This window comes from Protopterus annectens, chromosome 3.part0 (assembly GCF_019279795.1).
Source record: "Protopterus annectens isolate FY-2018-M chromosome 3.part0, PAN1.0, whole genome shotgun sequence".
NCBI lineage: Eukaryota > Metazoa > Chordata > Ceratodontiformes > Protopteridae > Protopterus > Protopterus annectens.
This window is the reverse complement of record NC_056731.1, coordinates 1,407,015,119-1,407,032,390: the sequence shown is the minus strand read 5'-3', so window position 1 is coordinate 1,407,032,390 and position 17,272 is coordinate 1,407,015,119. Positions and strand designations below refer to the sequence as shown.

Genomic DNA, 17,272 nt, shown 5'->3' with positions numbered 1-17,272 from the left:
GTTCCATTACGGCGTTTGATTTCTTCCATTCCTTATATTTTTGTGCTAAAGCTTTATCTGTAATACATTTTACTGCACAGTAGTATATTCCATTTACTTCTGTTAAATCACATGAATTTCTGTTATTAGTCTTGATTACTGTGTTCATTTGTTTTATCAAACGTCTAACATTTTGGGTCTTATTGGCTTTCTGTAATTTATTTATTTCATTGATATTTAGCATGTCTATCCATCTCTATTAATTCAAGCGACTCTTCCCTTAGTTCATTTTCTTCTAAGCTGAGGGCACATTCTTTGTTCTCTGTATTTTACGGGCATTCTACAGAAAGCTTCAGAACATCTTCTTGTGACATATTCTCTTCACCTGCATCCTGCATCATCCATTGCTCTCTCATATGGGAAATCTCTAGCCTATCACTCCACAATATTGACTGCATCAAAGTTACCACTGTTTCCTGCTCCTTCACTTGCTGCGCAACTCCAGTTGAGCTTTTGTAGTGGTTTCCGACTGACTGCTCCAGAGTATCTTCATGTGGTGAGTGATCAGATGCTTCCCATTCCACCTGCTTCTCCTTAATTTGGGGACTCATTGTCCTATCATGATGTGATGATACCAGAGTTGGATTTTCTACACTAAATCCTTCCCTTTGTAGGTAGTCCATAACTTTATTTTCTATTTCTTTAATGTCTCCATTACTAATCCTCTTTTCTACTTTCTCCTTTGTTTTTTTATTACTTGTACTGTGAAATTTTCCATAGCTGGATCCCTTTGCCTTTATTTCACTTCAAATGTCTTTGGTGCTGCTTTTTCTGTATTGCTTAGTTTTGTTTTCCCCTTTGCATAAATATTCACAATATTCAATCTCTTTTTCTTTCCAACATTCACTTTTCTTCTTCAGATGTCTCCCACTCCACCTGTTTCTCATTACTCTGGAGATTCATTATTTCATCATGCTGTGATATAACCTGTGTTAGATGTTCTATACTGAATCCTTCACTTTGCAGGTATTACATAACTTCAGCTTTTATTTCTTTAACTTCTACTTTACTAATCTTCTGTTCTACATTCTCCCTTTGTGATCTTATTTTTTGTATTGTGAAAATTTTCTGTGTCTGGGTTCCTTTGCCTCCATTTTTCTTCAAAAAGCTTTGGAGTTGTTTTATATATATAACTATATATATATATATATATATATATATATATATATACAATACACACACACACACACACACACACACACACACACACATATATATATATATATATATATATATATATATATACACACGTCAATTAACTTGGCTTTCTTTTTGCATAAATATTGCTCCATATCAACTGATAAGTAAATGCAGCAGGCTATTTTTTATCAAGTAACTGAAGGAATATACCGGTGCAGTGGGTGCTCACAGCAGTAGTTCACAAGGTTATACCACAGATCTGCAAAAAAATCCATCCGTGAAAGTTAAAAGAATGCCAAAGGATTCAAAATCAGCCTCACCACTCATGGTAAAAGCTGTGTTAAAATGGTCTGTCTACACAATGTGAAGATTTGCAATTCAAAGACATGTCAGACTCAGTGAAGAAAGACCTCATAACAAGTTAATTTGCACATCTGTGAATTGCTATTAACTACACCATGAGTGTTGATCAGCACTTTCTTGCAGTAGTTAATACTGGCCTATATGTTGTAATGGAACAGACCCCCCAAATGACTTTCTCACACATATGTACACAATAAAGCATATATATCACATACCCCTGACTTGTCCCTGCACTGACAGAACATTTCTGATGTCTCCTCTCATGATTTTACTATCCTCACAAATACTGACACTTTGTCATTAATGCCAGATATTAGAGCTTCATACTTTATGTCCTTCTGTATCTCCATTCAGTTGCAAAAGCTGTTATTCTAGTAACTTTCAAAGTATGTAAGAGGAATACTAAACATCTGTCTGTGATGTGTGTCTTTGTCTCACCATTAATTATGGCTTTGTCTGGATGTTTTGCACTGTGAGATTGACAGGATGCACCCTGTCCTTTCACCTCATAACTCATGATCTATTGCAGGCCTTAAATAATGCCTAAGAGCCTCACTTTATGGTAACAAATGTCCTTGCTGCTTCCTATGTTAAGCATGCAGAGTTCATAGCTTTTATCCTCTCATTGCTTTCATCCTCTCCTTGATATATATTTATTTCTAGTTGTACATTTTATTTATGCGAACCCTAATATCTAGTAGTGGTTGGTACAAAGGACCAATATTCTCTGTGGAAAGTGGTTTTAGTGCCTTTAAAACACTCTATTTATAGTATTCCTTGTATCTAATGGTTCCCCAATGCACATTGTCTTTCTTGTTTTAAGTGCCCTTAAGGCATGCAGACTAAAAGTTACCCTACTGGCCAGTGGTACCAAGGCCTTTAAGTGCCATTAAGGCACTTTGCTAGGTGTAGTCCCTGCTGTGTATTGTTCTACTCCCCCCTTAGACCCACTGTTGTTGGTTTTGCTCATTAGTCTAGGGAAGTGTGGTGGTATGATAATTTCCCCACCAACCCCTACCACGCACACATTCACACTTTTATTACACACACACACACACACACACACACACACACACACACACACACACACACACACACAGTCAGTGTGGCACAGAGTTTGAAGTGGCAAGAGAGCATGAAGCAAGTACATACTTTTCTAAAATGTGCAAGAAGTGTGTGAGGGCACTGTTTTTAAAGAAGTGCTAAACATTAAAGGATGTGTACAGAGGGATCTAGTTTACATAACCGACACTGCAAAACACCGACAATGCAAACATCGACACCACATAATCGACAAACCATAAACACGAAACCTCACATGCCCGACAAACAAATAACCGACGGTCCACAAACACGAAACCTCATACGCTGCACACACCACAATAACAACAATCAACTAACAAAACACATCCCCTGTCCAAAAACCACACACACAACACAAGCACACCAAAATCCTCACAAACCCACACTAAACCTCACATACACAACTATCTACAACCCTAACCCAAACCCTTACCTAAGGTCCGTCACTATCGCACACTCAGCTAACCCGCCCTAACCCTAACTCACTTAACCGCCCCTAACCCAAAAATAATACTACCGACACTTACCTAACACGGCCCTAACCTTAATTCACTTAACCCCCCTAACCCAAACACTATCACTACTGCACATTTACCTAACCTAACCCTAACTCACTTAACCCGCCTAACCCAAACACTATCACTACGACATTTACCTAACCAGCACACCTTAAATCACTAAACCCACCCCTATCCCCACAGACCATCAATATCCACACTTACCTTCACCAATACTTACACAGCCTTTTCCAAGTCACTATCCTCGGCCGGTGTTTTGATCCATAGCGTCGGTCTTCCGGATTGTCGATCTTCTGGCGCTCGCAATTCGTTGTCGGTTATGATACATGGAATAAGTATGATAAGGACTGGGAAATAAATAGTCTAGGCATGTAAAACTTTAAATATGAATTGAAGGAAAGGAAGTTTCATTGGTCAATACAGACCAGGAAATATGGTAGAAGATGTTTTTTTTTTTTTTTATACCAGAGCAGCAGAAGAAGGAGAAATGATCATAAATTATGATGTGTGGAGAGCAGTGGAAAGGAAGAGTACAGGCAGAGGTGAAAAAAAGAGAGATAAAGTAGATGAAGGAGAGAGAAAACACAGTGGGGGTTAGTTTCCTGTGAATAGGTAGGATTGCTCATAGCCACGGGGAAGTCTGAGCAGCTTGTTGTTCATTCTTCATAATTTGTGCCCCCTCCGTATTACCTTATTCATATGTACTAACACTAATCCTAATCTTTCTGCTGGCAGTAACCCCAACTCTACACAATACCTTACCAAAAAACACCATAAAAATTCACTGCACAAGACAAGTAAAGACAAAAACAACTACAATGCACATATACTCACAGTCACAGCCACACGCAATGTTAAAATGATCACCTTACCTAACCCTTACTTTAACCCTAACCTTGAAACACTTGCATGCACATTAAAAAACATTCACACACACACCACTGAATCTATCATCTTCCCTGGATGGAGACTCCCTGCACCACCTTAGTAATGGGCGCTAACACTAAGCCTAATGCGTCCCCTCCTCCCACCCTAACCCTGCAACTTAACATCATTAAAACTTCCCCCTAACACTGCCACTACACAAGACAGACTCACACACACAAACATTCACAGGCATATACAAACAACACTACATCTATCCCCTAACCAAACTCTTACCCTTACCCTAAAATATGCAAACTTACACACAAACACACACACACACACACACACACACACACACACACACACACACACACACACACACACACATACACATACATGCTCTCACCTCCACAACCTCACTTACTTGTATCAGTATTCCATACCATCGACATATCCACTGTTCGGCATCGATACCGTCAACATTAAATCACATCCATGCATTTGTAGAACAAATGTACATACAGTCAAATGCATGGAAACCATATATATATATATATATATATATATATATATATATATGTATATGTATATATATATATATGTATATATATATATATATATATATATATATATATATATATATACATATATATATATATACATATACATATATATATGTATACAAATAAATATAGATACATACTTCTGTGGGAAATTTAGTAGACTTGATAATTAAATGCATTAAATGTACAGATCCTACATGGTAAACTTGCTGCAATATATCAGTCTGATATGAATCTGAAGGGTTGAGTTGAGTGCTTTGAGTGCTGTCACCTGAGAGGTCATGGCATCCAAACAAACGATTTGCAGTGTAACATGGTGACATACAGAGCAGTTCTAGGATCAATAGCATTATAGCATTTGGAGTTATACTACACACATTGCTGCTGTCTATAAAGTAGTGAGAAATAATATCTTCTTTGATGACTGGAACTTCCTTGGAACTGGAACTAGCTCCCACTAGATGATGCAGTAAAAGCCTTCAACTCAACTTTCATTGGCATCTTAAATTCTCAAGCTCCACCCAGAAAAGTACAGACAAAAGCAAAACTCTCACTCTGGTTATGTAAGCACACCTGTACCCTTATGAAAACCAGAGATAGGGCTTGGAAAATATGGGTACATTGTAAACTTCCTGCTGACTTGCAAACGTACAAAGAACTTAGAAATCAAACTAGAAAACTCATCAACAAAGACAAAAAAGATTTCTGTTATAAACCCCCAACAACATTAAAATCTGATCCAAAGAAATTCCGGAATGCTATAAACCAGATACTACATCCTGGCAACCTGACATCACCAAACCCATGTCCTGACAAGTCACCTGAAGAAACCGCCAACACGTTCAACACCCATTTCATTGAATCTATTTCCAAACTATTTAACCCCAAGCCCTCAAACAGTAAAATTTCTAACCTCCCTGAAACCCCCCAACTACTAACACTGAAAACTCCTTTACTTTCAAACCTGTTCCCACTAACTACAGCAAAACTCTACTCTCTAAGCTCAAACCGTGCTCAGTATCTGCAGACAATATCCCTTCATATTTTCTCCAAACTACTGCAAACTCGCTTGCCATACCTTTATCTATCCTAATAAAATGGTCCATCTCTGAATCTAAAGTTCCATCTATCTGGAAACAGCTTTACACTCTCCCTATAAATAAAGGAGGCAACTCCACAGAAATCTTAATTTCAGACCTATCGCTATCCTCTCTCCTCTGTCAAAAGTCCTCAAGAAATGCATACACAAGCAAGTTATGCATTATCTCATACAGGGAAAATTGCTCACTCCTACACAGCATGGTTTCCGTTCCAAGCATAGCACCACCACAGCTCTACCATCCTTTCTCAACACTATTTCTCTAGCCTAAGATGATCATAAACTCATATCTTACCTATTCCTTGACTATCAAAGGCTTTTGACACTGTATCTCACTCTCTGCTAAATAACAAACTCACAGACCTTAACTTCTCCCCAGCACTATCTCATGGTTCTCTAGCTATCTCACTAATAGGCAGCAGTCAGTGAGATGGGACTCAATGCTAGCTATCCCCCTTCCAGTAAGAACAGGTGTCCCCCAAGGATCCATACTTGGACCTCTACTTTTTAATATCTTCACCAACTCACTTCACTCCTCTTGTCCTCAGTTTACTATTGTCCAATATGCAGATGACTCTACAGTCATCACTTTTGCTAACTCACCCTCTGAACTCCTAACTACTACCCATACATCCTTTAACCCAGTAGAGACATGACTCACAAATAACCAACTCATCCTCAACCCTAAAAAAATAAAAATTGCTACTCTTTCTTCCTAAATCTGTTAACCACATCAAGCCTTCCTTCTCCATAACGCCCCTAAACAATACGCCTATAGAAGTCAAATGTAGCAAAAAACTACTTGGCATTACCATGGATGACCAACTCAAATTTGATCTACACATTAACAATTGCATCTGAAAAAAACATCAGAAACTAGGACTTCTGTACAGGAATAACAAATTTCTTACCCCTGAAGCTAGGGTTACTCTCTCTCATGCCCCCCTACTACCTTGCTGAACTTATTGTTCCCAAATACTCACAAATCTGACCTCCTCCCTACTTACAAAACTAGAATCGACCTATCACAGATTTGCAGCTCAACAAACATATAAATTCCACCACTGTCTCTCCCTAAAATACCTGAGCTGGCTCGAATTACCACACCTGTTTCTCCAATCACAGCTCCAAATCATACACATCATTCTAAAGCAGCCTGCTTTCTGTCCAGCACTATCATCCCTCATCTCCCTCCATTCCCCTATCAGATATCTCTGAAGCACAAACCAAGGCCTATTAACTATTTACAAACCTAAATCTAAGACAGGGTGCAACTTATACAGCTACCACCCCTCTATTGCATGGAACAAATGCCCACTAGAAATAAGGAACCTTACACACCCCAAATAATTTAAGCTAGCCACCAAAGACTACTTCAAAAATCACTGGACATGCCATTGCATGCATCCTCCCTGACCATAACCAACCAGTCTAGTCCTGTTTATCTAATACATTCCCATTCCTTCTATATAACTCTCAAAACGTTTACTTTAATCTGCTTATTGAACTTTAGATTAGTTAACTTTTTTTAAACTACAACATTTTTGCTTCTTAAGCTTTAATGGTTATTATGCTTTTGTTTATAGTATTGTATAATCCTGGCAATTACTGTATATGATTTGTAACTTATTGAATGTCAATCTAGTAATTTTTGTATGTTCTGGAGCTTTTCTCCATGGGCCTCTGCTGAAAAAGGGCTTTAGCTCAATCGGACATTCCCAGTCAACAAATGTAAATAAATAAATAAATAATATGAAAGTAATAATCAACAATGATGACAGATACTGTCACAGTAGATTCAAGAAAGAAATTGCAAAATTAATGTAATAATCAAAAAACAATTACTGCTCTGGCTTTTGGCACAGAGGGATGGTGTAGTTGACCTGGGTTCAATGATTAATTTCGATTAATAGAAGAGTCAGAGATGGGGGTATGAAAAGACCTGTCATCTTCTCTGTTTTATGACTAAAGGAGTTTAAAGGGTTTCTGCTACATGTCAGGGTGATTGGTAAGGTATGTCCCCACAGCTGCAAACCCTAGCTCACACAGATAGATTAGGATGCACTGAACATAATATCTTGCTCACTGCCCGGTGGCATTATTGCATGCATGGTAGGGGCTATAGGTATGCTTCTCATTAGCTCCTTATTGAAATGTTGTGACTAGAAATGTCAAGTCCCAAAAAGCCAAAAGACAAAGACTGGAAATACAGGAGAAGAGCAAATTTCAAACAGTTCTCTTTATTTTTACAGGGACATGAGCCCCCCCTCCACTCACCCCCCCCCCACTCCCCCTGAACTTAAACATACTAACTTTTAATTCACCATATCTTAGATAAAATGGAATATTTCAACAAATGACAGTCTTGAATTTAATGTATAAGTCAGGACTTTCAAGAATTCAGTCTCTATATTACAAGGCTCATTAATGTGGTCATGATCATTCAAATCGTTACCTTCTTCATCACAGTGATGGAAGCAGCAATCATTTTGCCATAGACAGGAAAAGACCAACTATATGGTTTAATATAGAGTTAAATAGCATCCTCAAAAAGAGTAGCAAATGACAGACGAGGAGCTCAGAAAATCTGACATCTGAGGCATCACAGGAGGTTATCCCAAAAATGTATTAACCAAGTACTATCACTTAACATAAAGAAGTGTAACTATTTTTACTTTACAAGGCAACCACAAAAGAGACATTGGACTGGTTGGCATATTCTTGGGAGTGGTAGTGGAGGAAGAAGATGAAGAAAATGAAGAGAGTCATCTTGCTGTGCTCATCTGATAAAACTGGAATCGCACTAATTAATATGCAAAGTTACCTAACATTGGCAATAGGCTGCAGATGAGTAAAGCCCGCATGACAGGCAAAAGAGATGAACAAAGTGCTTCTTCCACTTTAGTAAGTAGTTTAAAGGACCAAGCAGCAAAACACACAAGTACTGGAGAAATGATAGTTTAATTGCATGCTTAGACAAAAGAAAAAAATATCACTAAAATAAGTTGAATTCAACAGCCATAGACATAACTGTTTGCTTATGGTGCAAGCTGTTAATATTAACAATATTCTAATATTGGGATTAATTTCTCAATAAAGATAGGCAGTGTATCAGCGAATGGCATAACATTTCCAAGGTGATAAGTTCTAGTAGGCATGAAATGTGAAACTATCCTTTTGGGGTATATAGGACTTAAGTTATTGAAGAAAGTCTGCAGAAAGTTATGAAACATATTATTTTATGTTACTAATGCAGAAATGGGCTGTGATACTGTCATTTTTGGGATAGCATAAGTAAGCAGTAGGTGTTAGTAAATAAAAGGCATTAAAATGTGGCAAGTAGTGTGAAGGCAGCCAGAGATCCATCCATCCACAGCCCCTTTTCCCCACATGAGTTCAGGGTGAAGCTTCAACAGTGAAAATCATCTAGAGCCATAGTTTACACCACCAGGTGGCTAATGCTGCCATGGAGTTCATCCACACAATGCACTCACACCTTTGGGGAATTTAGAATGTCCACTCCATCTACTGTATGTCTTTGGAATGTGGGAGGAAACCAGAGCACCCAGAGGAAAACCATACAAACACAGGGAGGACATGCAGACTCCTCAAAGAAAACATCCTAGCTGAGAATTGAACTGAGGAACCTCTTGCTGTGAGGTGAAAATGTTATCCACTGCACCACTCTGCCACCCATATAAATGCTTATTTGGTAAAGTAAGTTATGAATATTACTAGAATGTACATTGTATAAATTCTGTAATTACAAGAAAACAAATGCTGCCAAGTTGTACATAACATTAAGACACTTGGTTTTGCCACTAATACTTGGAGTGTAACATTAATCTGGCTGTTTTTTTTTTTTTAAAACAAGTTTATTGTTTTTAACATACAAAATAAATATCATAACAATTTTATACAAGTAATTAAAATAGAAATGGTTATAACATTCAATAACATAACCAAAGTATTTACAAAGACATCCACTACAATCAAATCAATTAATTAAACTAAAATACCATGCTATTGAAGCTAAGATTTTTTAACAGATTTTGTAAAGTATCCCATATAATATAGTAAGATGTTTTTCTAGTAGTTCTTGATTTTATTGTCATCAATTCCATATGGCACACTACAGTCATAACATTTTTAAATTCATTAAACAAAGGAGGAGTATCTGAAATCCAATTTCTGGTTATTATTTTTCTAGCCACTGCTAGAATAGACCATAACAAGGGAAGCTTAACCTTTTTAACACTTTGAGGAACAGGAGTGTTGAATAATATAAGAGATTTAGAAATAATGAAATTATCTGTAAAAAGAGCCTGCAAAAAATCATTGATTGACTTCCAATATTCTTTCAATTTTATACAGTCATAAAACATATGTGCCCAATCAGCATTAATTTCTACATTACATCTTTTACATAAATTGTCTTTATTATTTATTTTATTCATCGTCAAAGGTGTATAAAAGGATCTATGTAAAAATTCCAAGTAAAAAGTCTCCAAATAATGGAAGAAGTAGTTTTATAAGCAGATTCCAATATATATTGTTTATCTTGTTGATTTGGTGATTCACCATTAATGGAAGTGAAATAATTCCAATAGGTATCTACACTGTAATAAGTTTCTTCTCTGATAATTTTATGTATGTATGAAAGCTTACCTTTATCAGAAACTTTATGTTGTAAATTTAATATCAAGTAATCAATCAGTACTGGAATAGATTCTTTAACTGTTATAGACATTAAATCAATTTTATTAATAAGATGTTGTCTAAAGGTCTGAACTTCTAACCAACAAGTTTCTCTCAGATCAAATTCTTGTTTTAAGAAGTCTAAATTTTTAACTTTATTATCAGATAGCAACTGATACCAGTACTTTAGATCATTTTCTGTGACTAAATGAGTTCTCTCAGAAGTGGATGACAAAAGCATACCTTGTGTATACATTATAGGGAATAGAATAAAATTCCATTCCTTATACTTAGGATGCATGGATATAAAATTACGATAACTAATAATAATGTTTAATGGATAACTAACTATATATTTTGGTGTAATAGGTGAAGTACAAAATTCTTTTAGTAACCATAACATGGAGTTATTTACAATCATATTTTTATGTGTTAAAGAGATTTTCATGAAGTGAATACTAATTAGTTCCCAGTAATCTTTCCATTTTGCAACATATGACTGATCTATTAACAAAGTAATAACTTTTATAATAGAAGAGATAGTATATAAGTTAAAGTCTGGAAAAGAAATGCCCCTTGAGACCAGCTATTAGTATGTTTCTTTAATGCAATCCTAGGTCTATTAGGTGCCCATAAGAAATTTAACATTAGTGTATTCAATTTCCTGATAATTATTTTTGTAGGTGGGAGTATTACTGATTGTATTAAGTATAATATCTTAGGGAATATTATCATTTTAATAATTGTAAGTCTCTCTTCCATAGTAAAAAACATATTATTCCAGCTATTGAAAAGATTTTGTATATTAAGAAGACAAGTATTATAATTATTATGTATAATAGATTTGATATCCTTAGTTAATATTATACCTAAGTAAGTTATCTGACCTGAATTAGGTATATATTTACTAAAATCACTAATGAGGACATTTTTCATGTATATATAGGTAATATTTTAGTTTTTTCTTCATTGAATATTAAACCAGAAATATTTTTAAAATTCATCATTTTATCAAATAGGGACTACATAGAAGAATTAGATCCTGCTGATGTAATTAGAACATCATCTGCAAAAAGTTGAATTTTAGATGTTGTATTTTCATCTATATCAAATCCTTCTATATCAGTACTGTTTCTGATCAGATTAGCCCAAGGCTCCATTATTAAAGTAAATAATAATGGAGAGTGGACACCCTTGATTTGTACCTTTAAAATGGGTATTTTTGTGAGACATATGTTCCTATCTTAATGTAAGCCAATGCTCCTTTATATAAATGTTCAATTAGATTTACAAATGCATCTGAAAAGTTTGTGCACTTCAATAAGATAAACAAGTAGTCCCAACTTACTGAATCAAATGCTGAACTTATGTTGAGACTAATAAGTGTTAAATCATTCTTTCTCCTATTTGCAAAATCAATTAATGTTAGAGTTCTCCTTATATTATCAAAAGTATTTCTATTTACAATGAAGCCTGTCTGATCTATATCTATAATGCCTGGGATGATTGTCTTCAATCTATCAGCAAAAATACTCATAAACATTTTATAATCAACATTAAGTAATGAAATAGGTCTATATGAAGTGCATCTAGTTGGATCTTTATTGGGTTTTAAAATTGGCGAAATAAATGTGTATTGCCAAGATGGGGGAGTTATTAACTCATTTTGGGCCAAAATAAAAACCTTATGTATTAATGAGTATGTACTTTTAGAAAGAATTTTATATATCTCTGGTATAATACCATCATTACCTGGTGCTTTGTTTGATTTAAGCTTGTTTATTTGTGTAACAACCTCTGTATATGTAATATTTTTATCCAATAGTTTAGTTTGTTGTTTATTACATTTTTTATTCATGTTTGTAGTTATAAATTTCTTTATTTTATCTAATCTGGCTGTTTTGACATATTGTAAAATATGAAATGTTATTTACATTGTTGTTGTTCTTCTTCAAGCTTTTCCTGGTTAGGGGTCGCCACAGCGGATCTCCGGTCCGCTAATGATTGGCAGTAGATTTTTACAGTGCCAAGGTGCCAGCCTGACACCCAACCTTCAACGAAGGCACGTCCATTCACGCATGTCTTTCGAATGCCACTCGACCGTGGGGAGGACATGCAGACTCCGTACAGAAAGGTGCTCTAGCCGAAAATCAAAAGGGAGAACCTCTTGCTTTGAGGTGACAACGCTACTGCTTCCAAAATGTAATTTACATTGATCATCCAATATCACAAAACAGCAGTGTGTGCTACCTGGTCATATCTTGCAACACTTCAAAGCTCTTGAACAGGTGTATACTTGACCACTGATACCTTAGTTGTGTCTAAAACACTAATCCAATTGTAACTCTTTGTTTGAACTTGATGCTAGTTACTTTTGACAGTTAAAATGCCATTCTTGTTTTCTTAATGTGCAATATAAATTCACTGTTACCACTTAAACTTTTGAATCCAATCAGATAAAGAAGAATGTTCATATTTTACACTTTTTTGCAACTCATAGCATTTTCATGATACTGAAAATCATATCATGTGTTAAAGGAGAATTTGGGAGAAAACCTCTAAGGAAACACGAGTTTTCTTGGTGTAGTAGACTTCTTGAAACAAGGGGAGTAATTCGCTTCCTGCTGCTCAGTACTGAATACAGCCATAACTGGGTCATTTAGAGCCCTGGGCAAACACCAGTATGTCACCCTCCCAACCCTAGGTTGAAGACTAATAATAAAAAAGGTGATCTGTGATTGATATCTAAGAGCTTACACTAGTTCCTAGCTGCAATTTCTACACTGCAAACAATGAATGCATTCATTTAAAACCGGCAGCTACTTAAATGAATGCTGGTGTTGCACTCATGTATGACCAGCAGTTCTTCTGATGTGCCTGTTATGCTTGTTAACAGAGAGCACCCAGGGCAATTGCTCTTTTGCCCCATCCTAGCTACAGTACTGAGTTAAAGTACCAAAGCAGTTAGTAGAAAACCCCTACATTAGGGATGTTATACACCTGCAAGAACACAGATGATCCAAAATATTGTATTAATTTTTCACCTGCAACAAAACTGTAACATTTCATCAACAAAGTATTTTACAAAATACAAATGGAAAGCATGGTGATTAAGTGGTAAGATATTTGCTCACAGCTCCAGTGACTGGATTTCATTCCTGACCTTTGGTCACTTTTTCTATGAAATTTTGTATGTTGTCCCTATGGTTTGTATTGCTTTTCTCTGTCTATTTCAGCTTCCTCCCACATCCCACAGACATGCTGTTTGAATGGTTACACTAAACCCATCCATGCATATAGTGTATTTGTCCCTCTCCTTGTAGCTCAGATTACTGTTGAAAATTATTGCAAAAAGGATGAGATCACTTACTCAGTAACATAAATAAAATTAAACAAAATATATGGTAACTGGTAAATTCAAAACAAATTTAAAATTAAAATTTGATATATTAACCAGTACATTCAAATAGCCATGGTGGTGGGCGGTAGCATTGTTACCTCACAGCAAGAGGTTCTCCCATTCAATTCTCGGCTGGAGCGCCTTTTGTGTGGAGTCTGCATGTCCTCCCCATGGTCGAGTGGCATTCGAAAGACATGCGTGAATGGGCATGCCTTCATTGAAGGTTGGGCATCGGGCTGGCACCGCAGCACCGTAAAAATCTACTGCCAGTCATTAGCAGACCGGAGTTCCGCTGTGGCAACCCCTAACCAGGAAAAGACGAAATAAGAAGAACCAGTACATTCAAATACTACAACTGAAGAAGAGTGTAGTAAGATTTTGCACAACACAACTGCATATTAAATTGAAACAAGGCATTTAATAAGTTTTGCAGGGGTAAAATGACACAAACAGTACTGAAAATGTTCATAATTTTCTAGCCCTCAGTCAAATAATAAAAAAATTTACAAAAAGCTGACTTTCACTATTGAATTTGGAACAGCCGCAGCCAGGCATAAACTTGCAAAAGCAAATGGCAGAACATACCATAGCCTTCTGCTACAGCAAAAGAAAGCAGTTAGCAGGTACTATAATATAAGGATGCTGCTAAATTACAGGTATAATGGAAAACAGTTTCACATGATTCAGTTTAATATTATAAGAATTACTGAGGATTACTCAGATATATATATATATATATATATATATATATATATATATATATATATATATATATATATATATATATAGACCCTACCCTAGAAGAAGTACAAATAGCATTATTATTCTACCAACATTACAGGCAGACTCTCAACATGAACTTCAGCAAATGATAGGGGAATGGAATGCAAAGCTGAAGACACGTGAAATGACAATACGTACAGATAAAACAGTTGTAATGGCAGCAAATGGGGGAAATCAGAAGAAGCTTAGAATTGAGATAGAAGGGAAATAGTGGAGTAGGTTAACAGCTTCAAGTATCTGCTTGCTACTATCTTACCCCTGCTCTTTCCCTAATAGGTGAACTTCATTCACTCCTTAGGGACTTTACTTTCTACATATGGAGATCCCTAGACCATGAATTTCATCCACTAACTAATACCATATCAAACTAAGAAACTTTATCTATTTCTGCACCTCTAACTATTCCCATCCTACTCCGCATTTCTTCTAAGCTTATGCTTGCTTCTAATATTCTACCCCCCTACCTGACCCACCGTCTTTATCTTAATCTTACCTAAAAAAAATATATATATATATCGTGTCTAACTCTATGTAATCTACCACATTACTTTTATTTAGTATTGCCTATATAGTACATGTTTTGTTGTGTACTTATGTATCACTTGTGTAATGTGTGCTTTAATTCTTACTATTGTTTTGTTCATGTACAATGTCCTAACTTTCATGCATCTTTTTGAGCTTTTCTCCCTGGGATGCTGCTGAAAATGGGTTCTTGACCAAGTTTGACTTTTCTGGTAAAAAAATGTTAAATAAATAAAAATAAAATCTGGAAGGGATGGTTAAGGAGAAGGGAAGTCTGAATGTGGAGGTGAAAGCTAGAATAAGAGGAGCCGCCAAGGGCACTGGAATCATAGAGCAAGAGGGAGGGAGCACCCCCACACACACACTTTTACAGTTGCAAGACCTATCTTTTGGGGAAAACTTAATGAAGTGACAATTACCATTTTTTCTTTAAGGAGGACCCAAACATGGATTTGTCTTCTTTAGGACCCATGACCGCAGCCAAATGGCACAGGTTATCAGTGGCAGTGTGTGACAGAAGAATACCAAATGATGCAGAAACCTAAAAACAGAACCAATTACAGCAATGCTATCAGTCTTCCTGTAGGATCCCCAAAACATCTGAGGCATTCATAAATATAATTGTTTTTTCACTTTTATTGACTTAAAAAAGCAGTTCTTCCTTTGTTGCTCTTCCAGCAAGTAACTGCCAACATTTAATAGGATATGTTGCTTCATCACTAGCAGAGAACATCACTGTTCAGTCCTTAAACAAGCAAACTGGCTGCCAGTACAGGAAAGGTCTGACCTCCTTCTAGGATTCTACTGCCAAATGAATATATCATGCTAAACCTCCACAAGCAAATTCACAATAACTAAAATGATGTCCATCCTCACAACCCAATCTTCCTTTGCATTATGCATGCATCATGTAATTTCAGATAAACACTATAGCAACCAAAGCTTTTCAGTCACTGGACCAAAACTCTAACAAGCAATCTCCCCAGCAATAGGAGACCTGCCTACAACTTTGTTATTCAAATATGGAACCAGTATCTGCATTAAAAACAACTGCAGTTGTTTCAACAATCCAGAGTTAACAAAAGATTTCCCTATAACCTGACCTATCCATTACCAGTTAGAAATTCTTATGAAAAAAGTCATATGAAAACTTGTGAAAGAGCAAAAGTCATATGAAAAGTTGTGAAAGAGTTGGGGACATTGTGAAACTCTACAAAGCTTTCCGTGTGGACTTTCTTAAGTTTGTATATACTAATGAATATCACAGACAATTTCAATACTATGGTGCACATTTGATTTTTAACAAATATTTATTTACAGTGTCAAAAACAAAGGAAACAGCTGCATAACTTGATCACATTCCATTTGCATTTTATTTAAATACATTTATAAAGTTCAAAGCTGTGAATGCGACAGTGAGTGAGTAAGTGAGTGAGTGAGTGAGGGAGTGAGTGAGTGAAAGCAGCAAAATAATTAAGAAAAATGTGAAAATTTGTGCCACTGAATATGATAACCTTATTATAAAAAAGCAATGTTGCTTTAAAACACTTTGATGATAATAGTAATAATAAGTACCTGAAAATAGAAGCATCAAACCTTTTGGCATGACCTACTGAAATGCTGCACGAACAATTCTGTCGCTAAGTGGCTGTGTTGGTCTGAAGTTATCTCCCAGCATTCCATCACTGCCCTCTAGCAGTTCTGCTCCTTTAGCATGTGTTCTTAATCTTCTAAATTCCTCAATCTGTATAGAATCATAATAAATTGAGTTCTTATCACAGATAACTGAGATCTTTTTTTAACTATTAATAGAAATCTTAATTCTCTCTATAAAGATATTCACTTTGCTAAACAATGTTTGTATCAAGATATATATATATATATATATATATATATATATATATATGTATATATATATATATATATATATATATATATATATATATATATATAATTGCAAAGACATTATACTTTTTATTATCATGTATAATAAAAACAAATTGAATAATGATGAGCAATAACTAGATACCTTACTTGAAAAATCTACAAAACATACTTCATTCTTTCAAAAGCAGACTAGAATTTAGGTTGCTACAAGTATCCAAGCTGCAATGGTTATAACAGAGGCATTAATTCTGCATTGGGAATTAGCAGAGCGAACAGATTCACTTGGTTAGGAAGAGTCACTTTTATGTAT

The 17,272-nt window shown here is 35.7% G+C and overlaps 1 protein-coding gene across 2 annotated transcripts in view; it reads right to left on the bottom strand.

Moving 5' to 3' along the window:
• The window catches only part of CA8 (carbonic anhydrase 8), a 729,036-nt gene that overhangs the window by 29,215 nt on the left and 682,549 nt on the right, over positions 1–17,272 (bottom strand). For both annotated transcript variants that reach the window (XM_044065478.1, XM_044065479.1), the window contains exon 7: positions 16,651–16,819. In XM_044065478.1, the coding sequence (XP_043921413.1) occupies positions 16,685–16,819 (135 nt within the window). In that variant the 3' untranslated portion in view covers positions 16,651–16,684. The remainder of the gene's footprint in view (positions 1–16,650; positions 16,820–17,272) is intronic.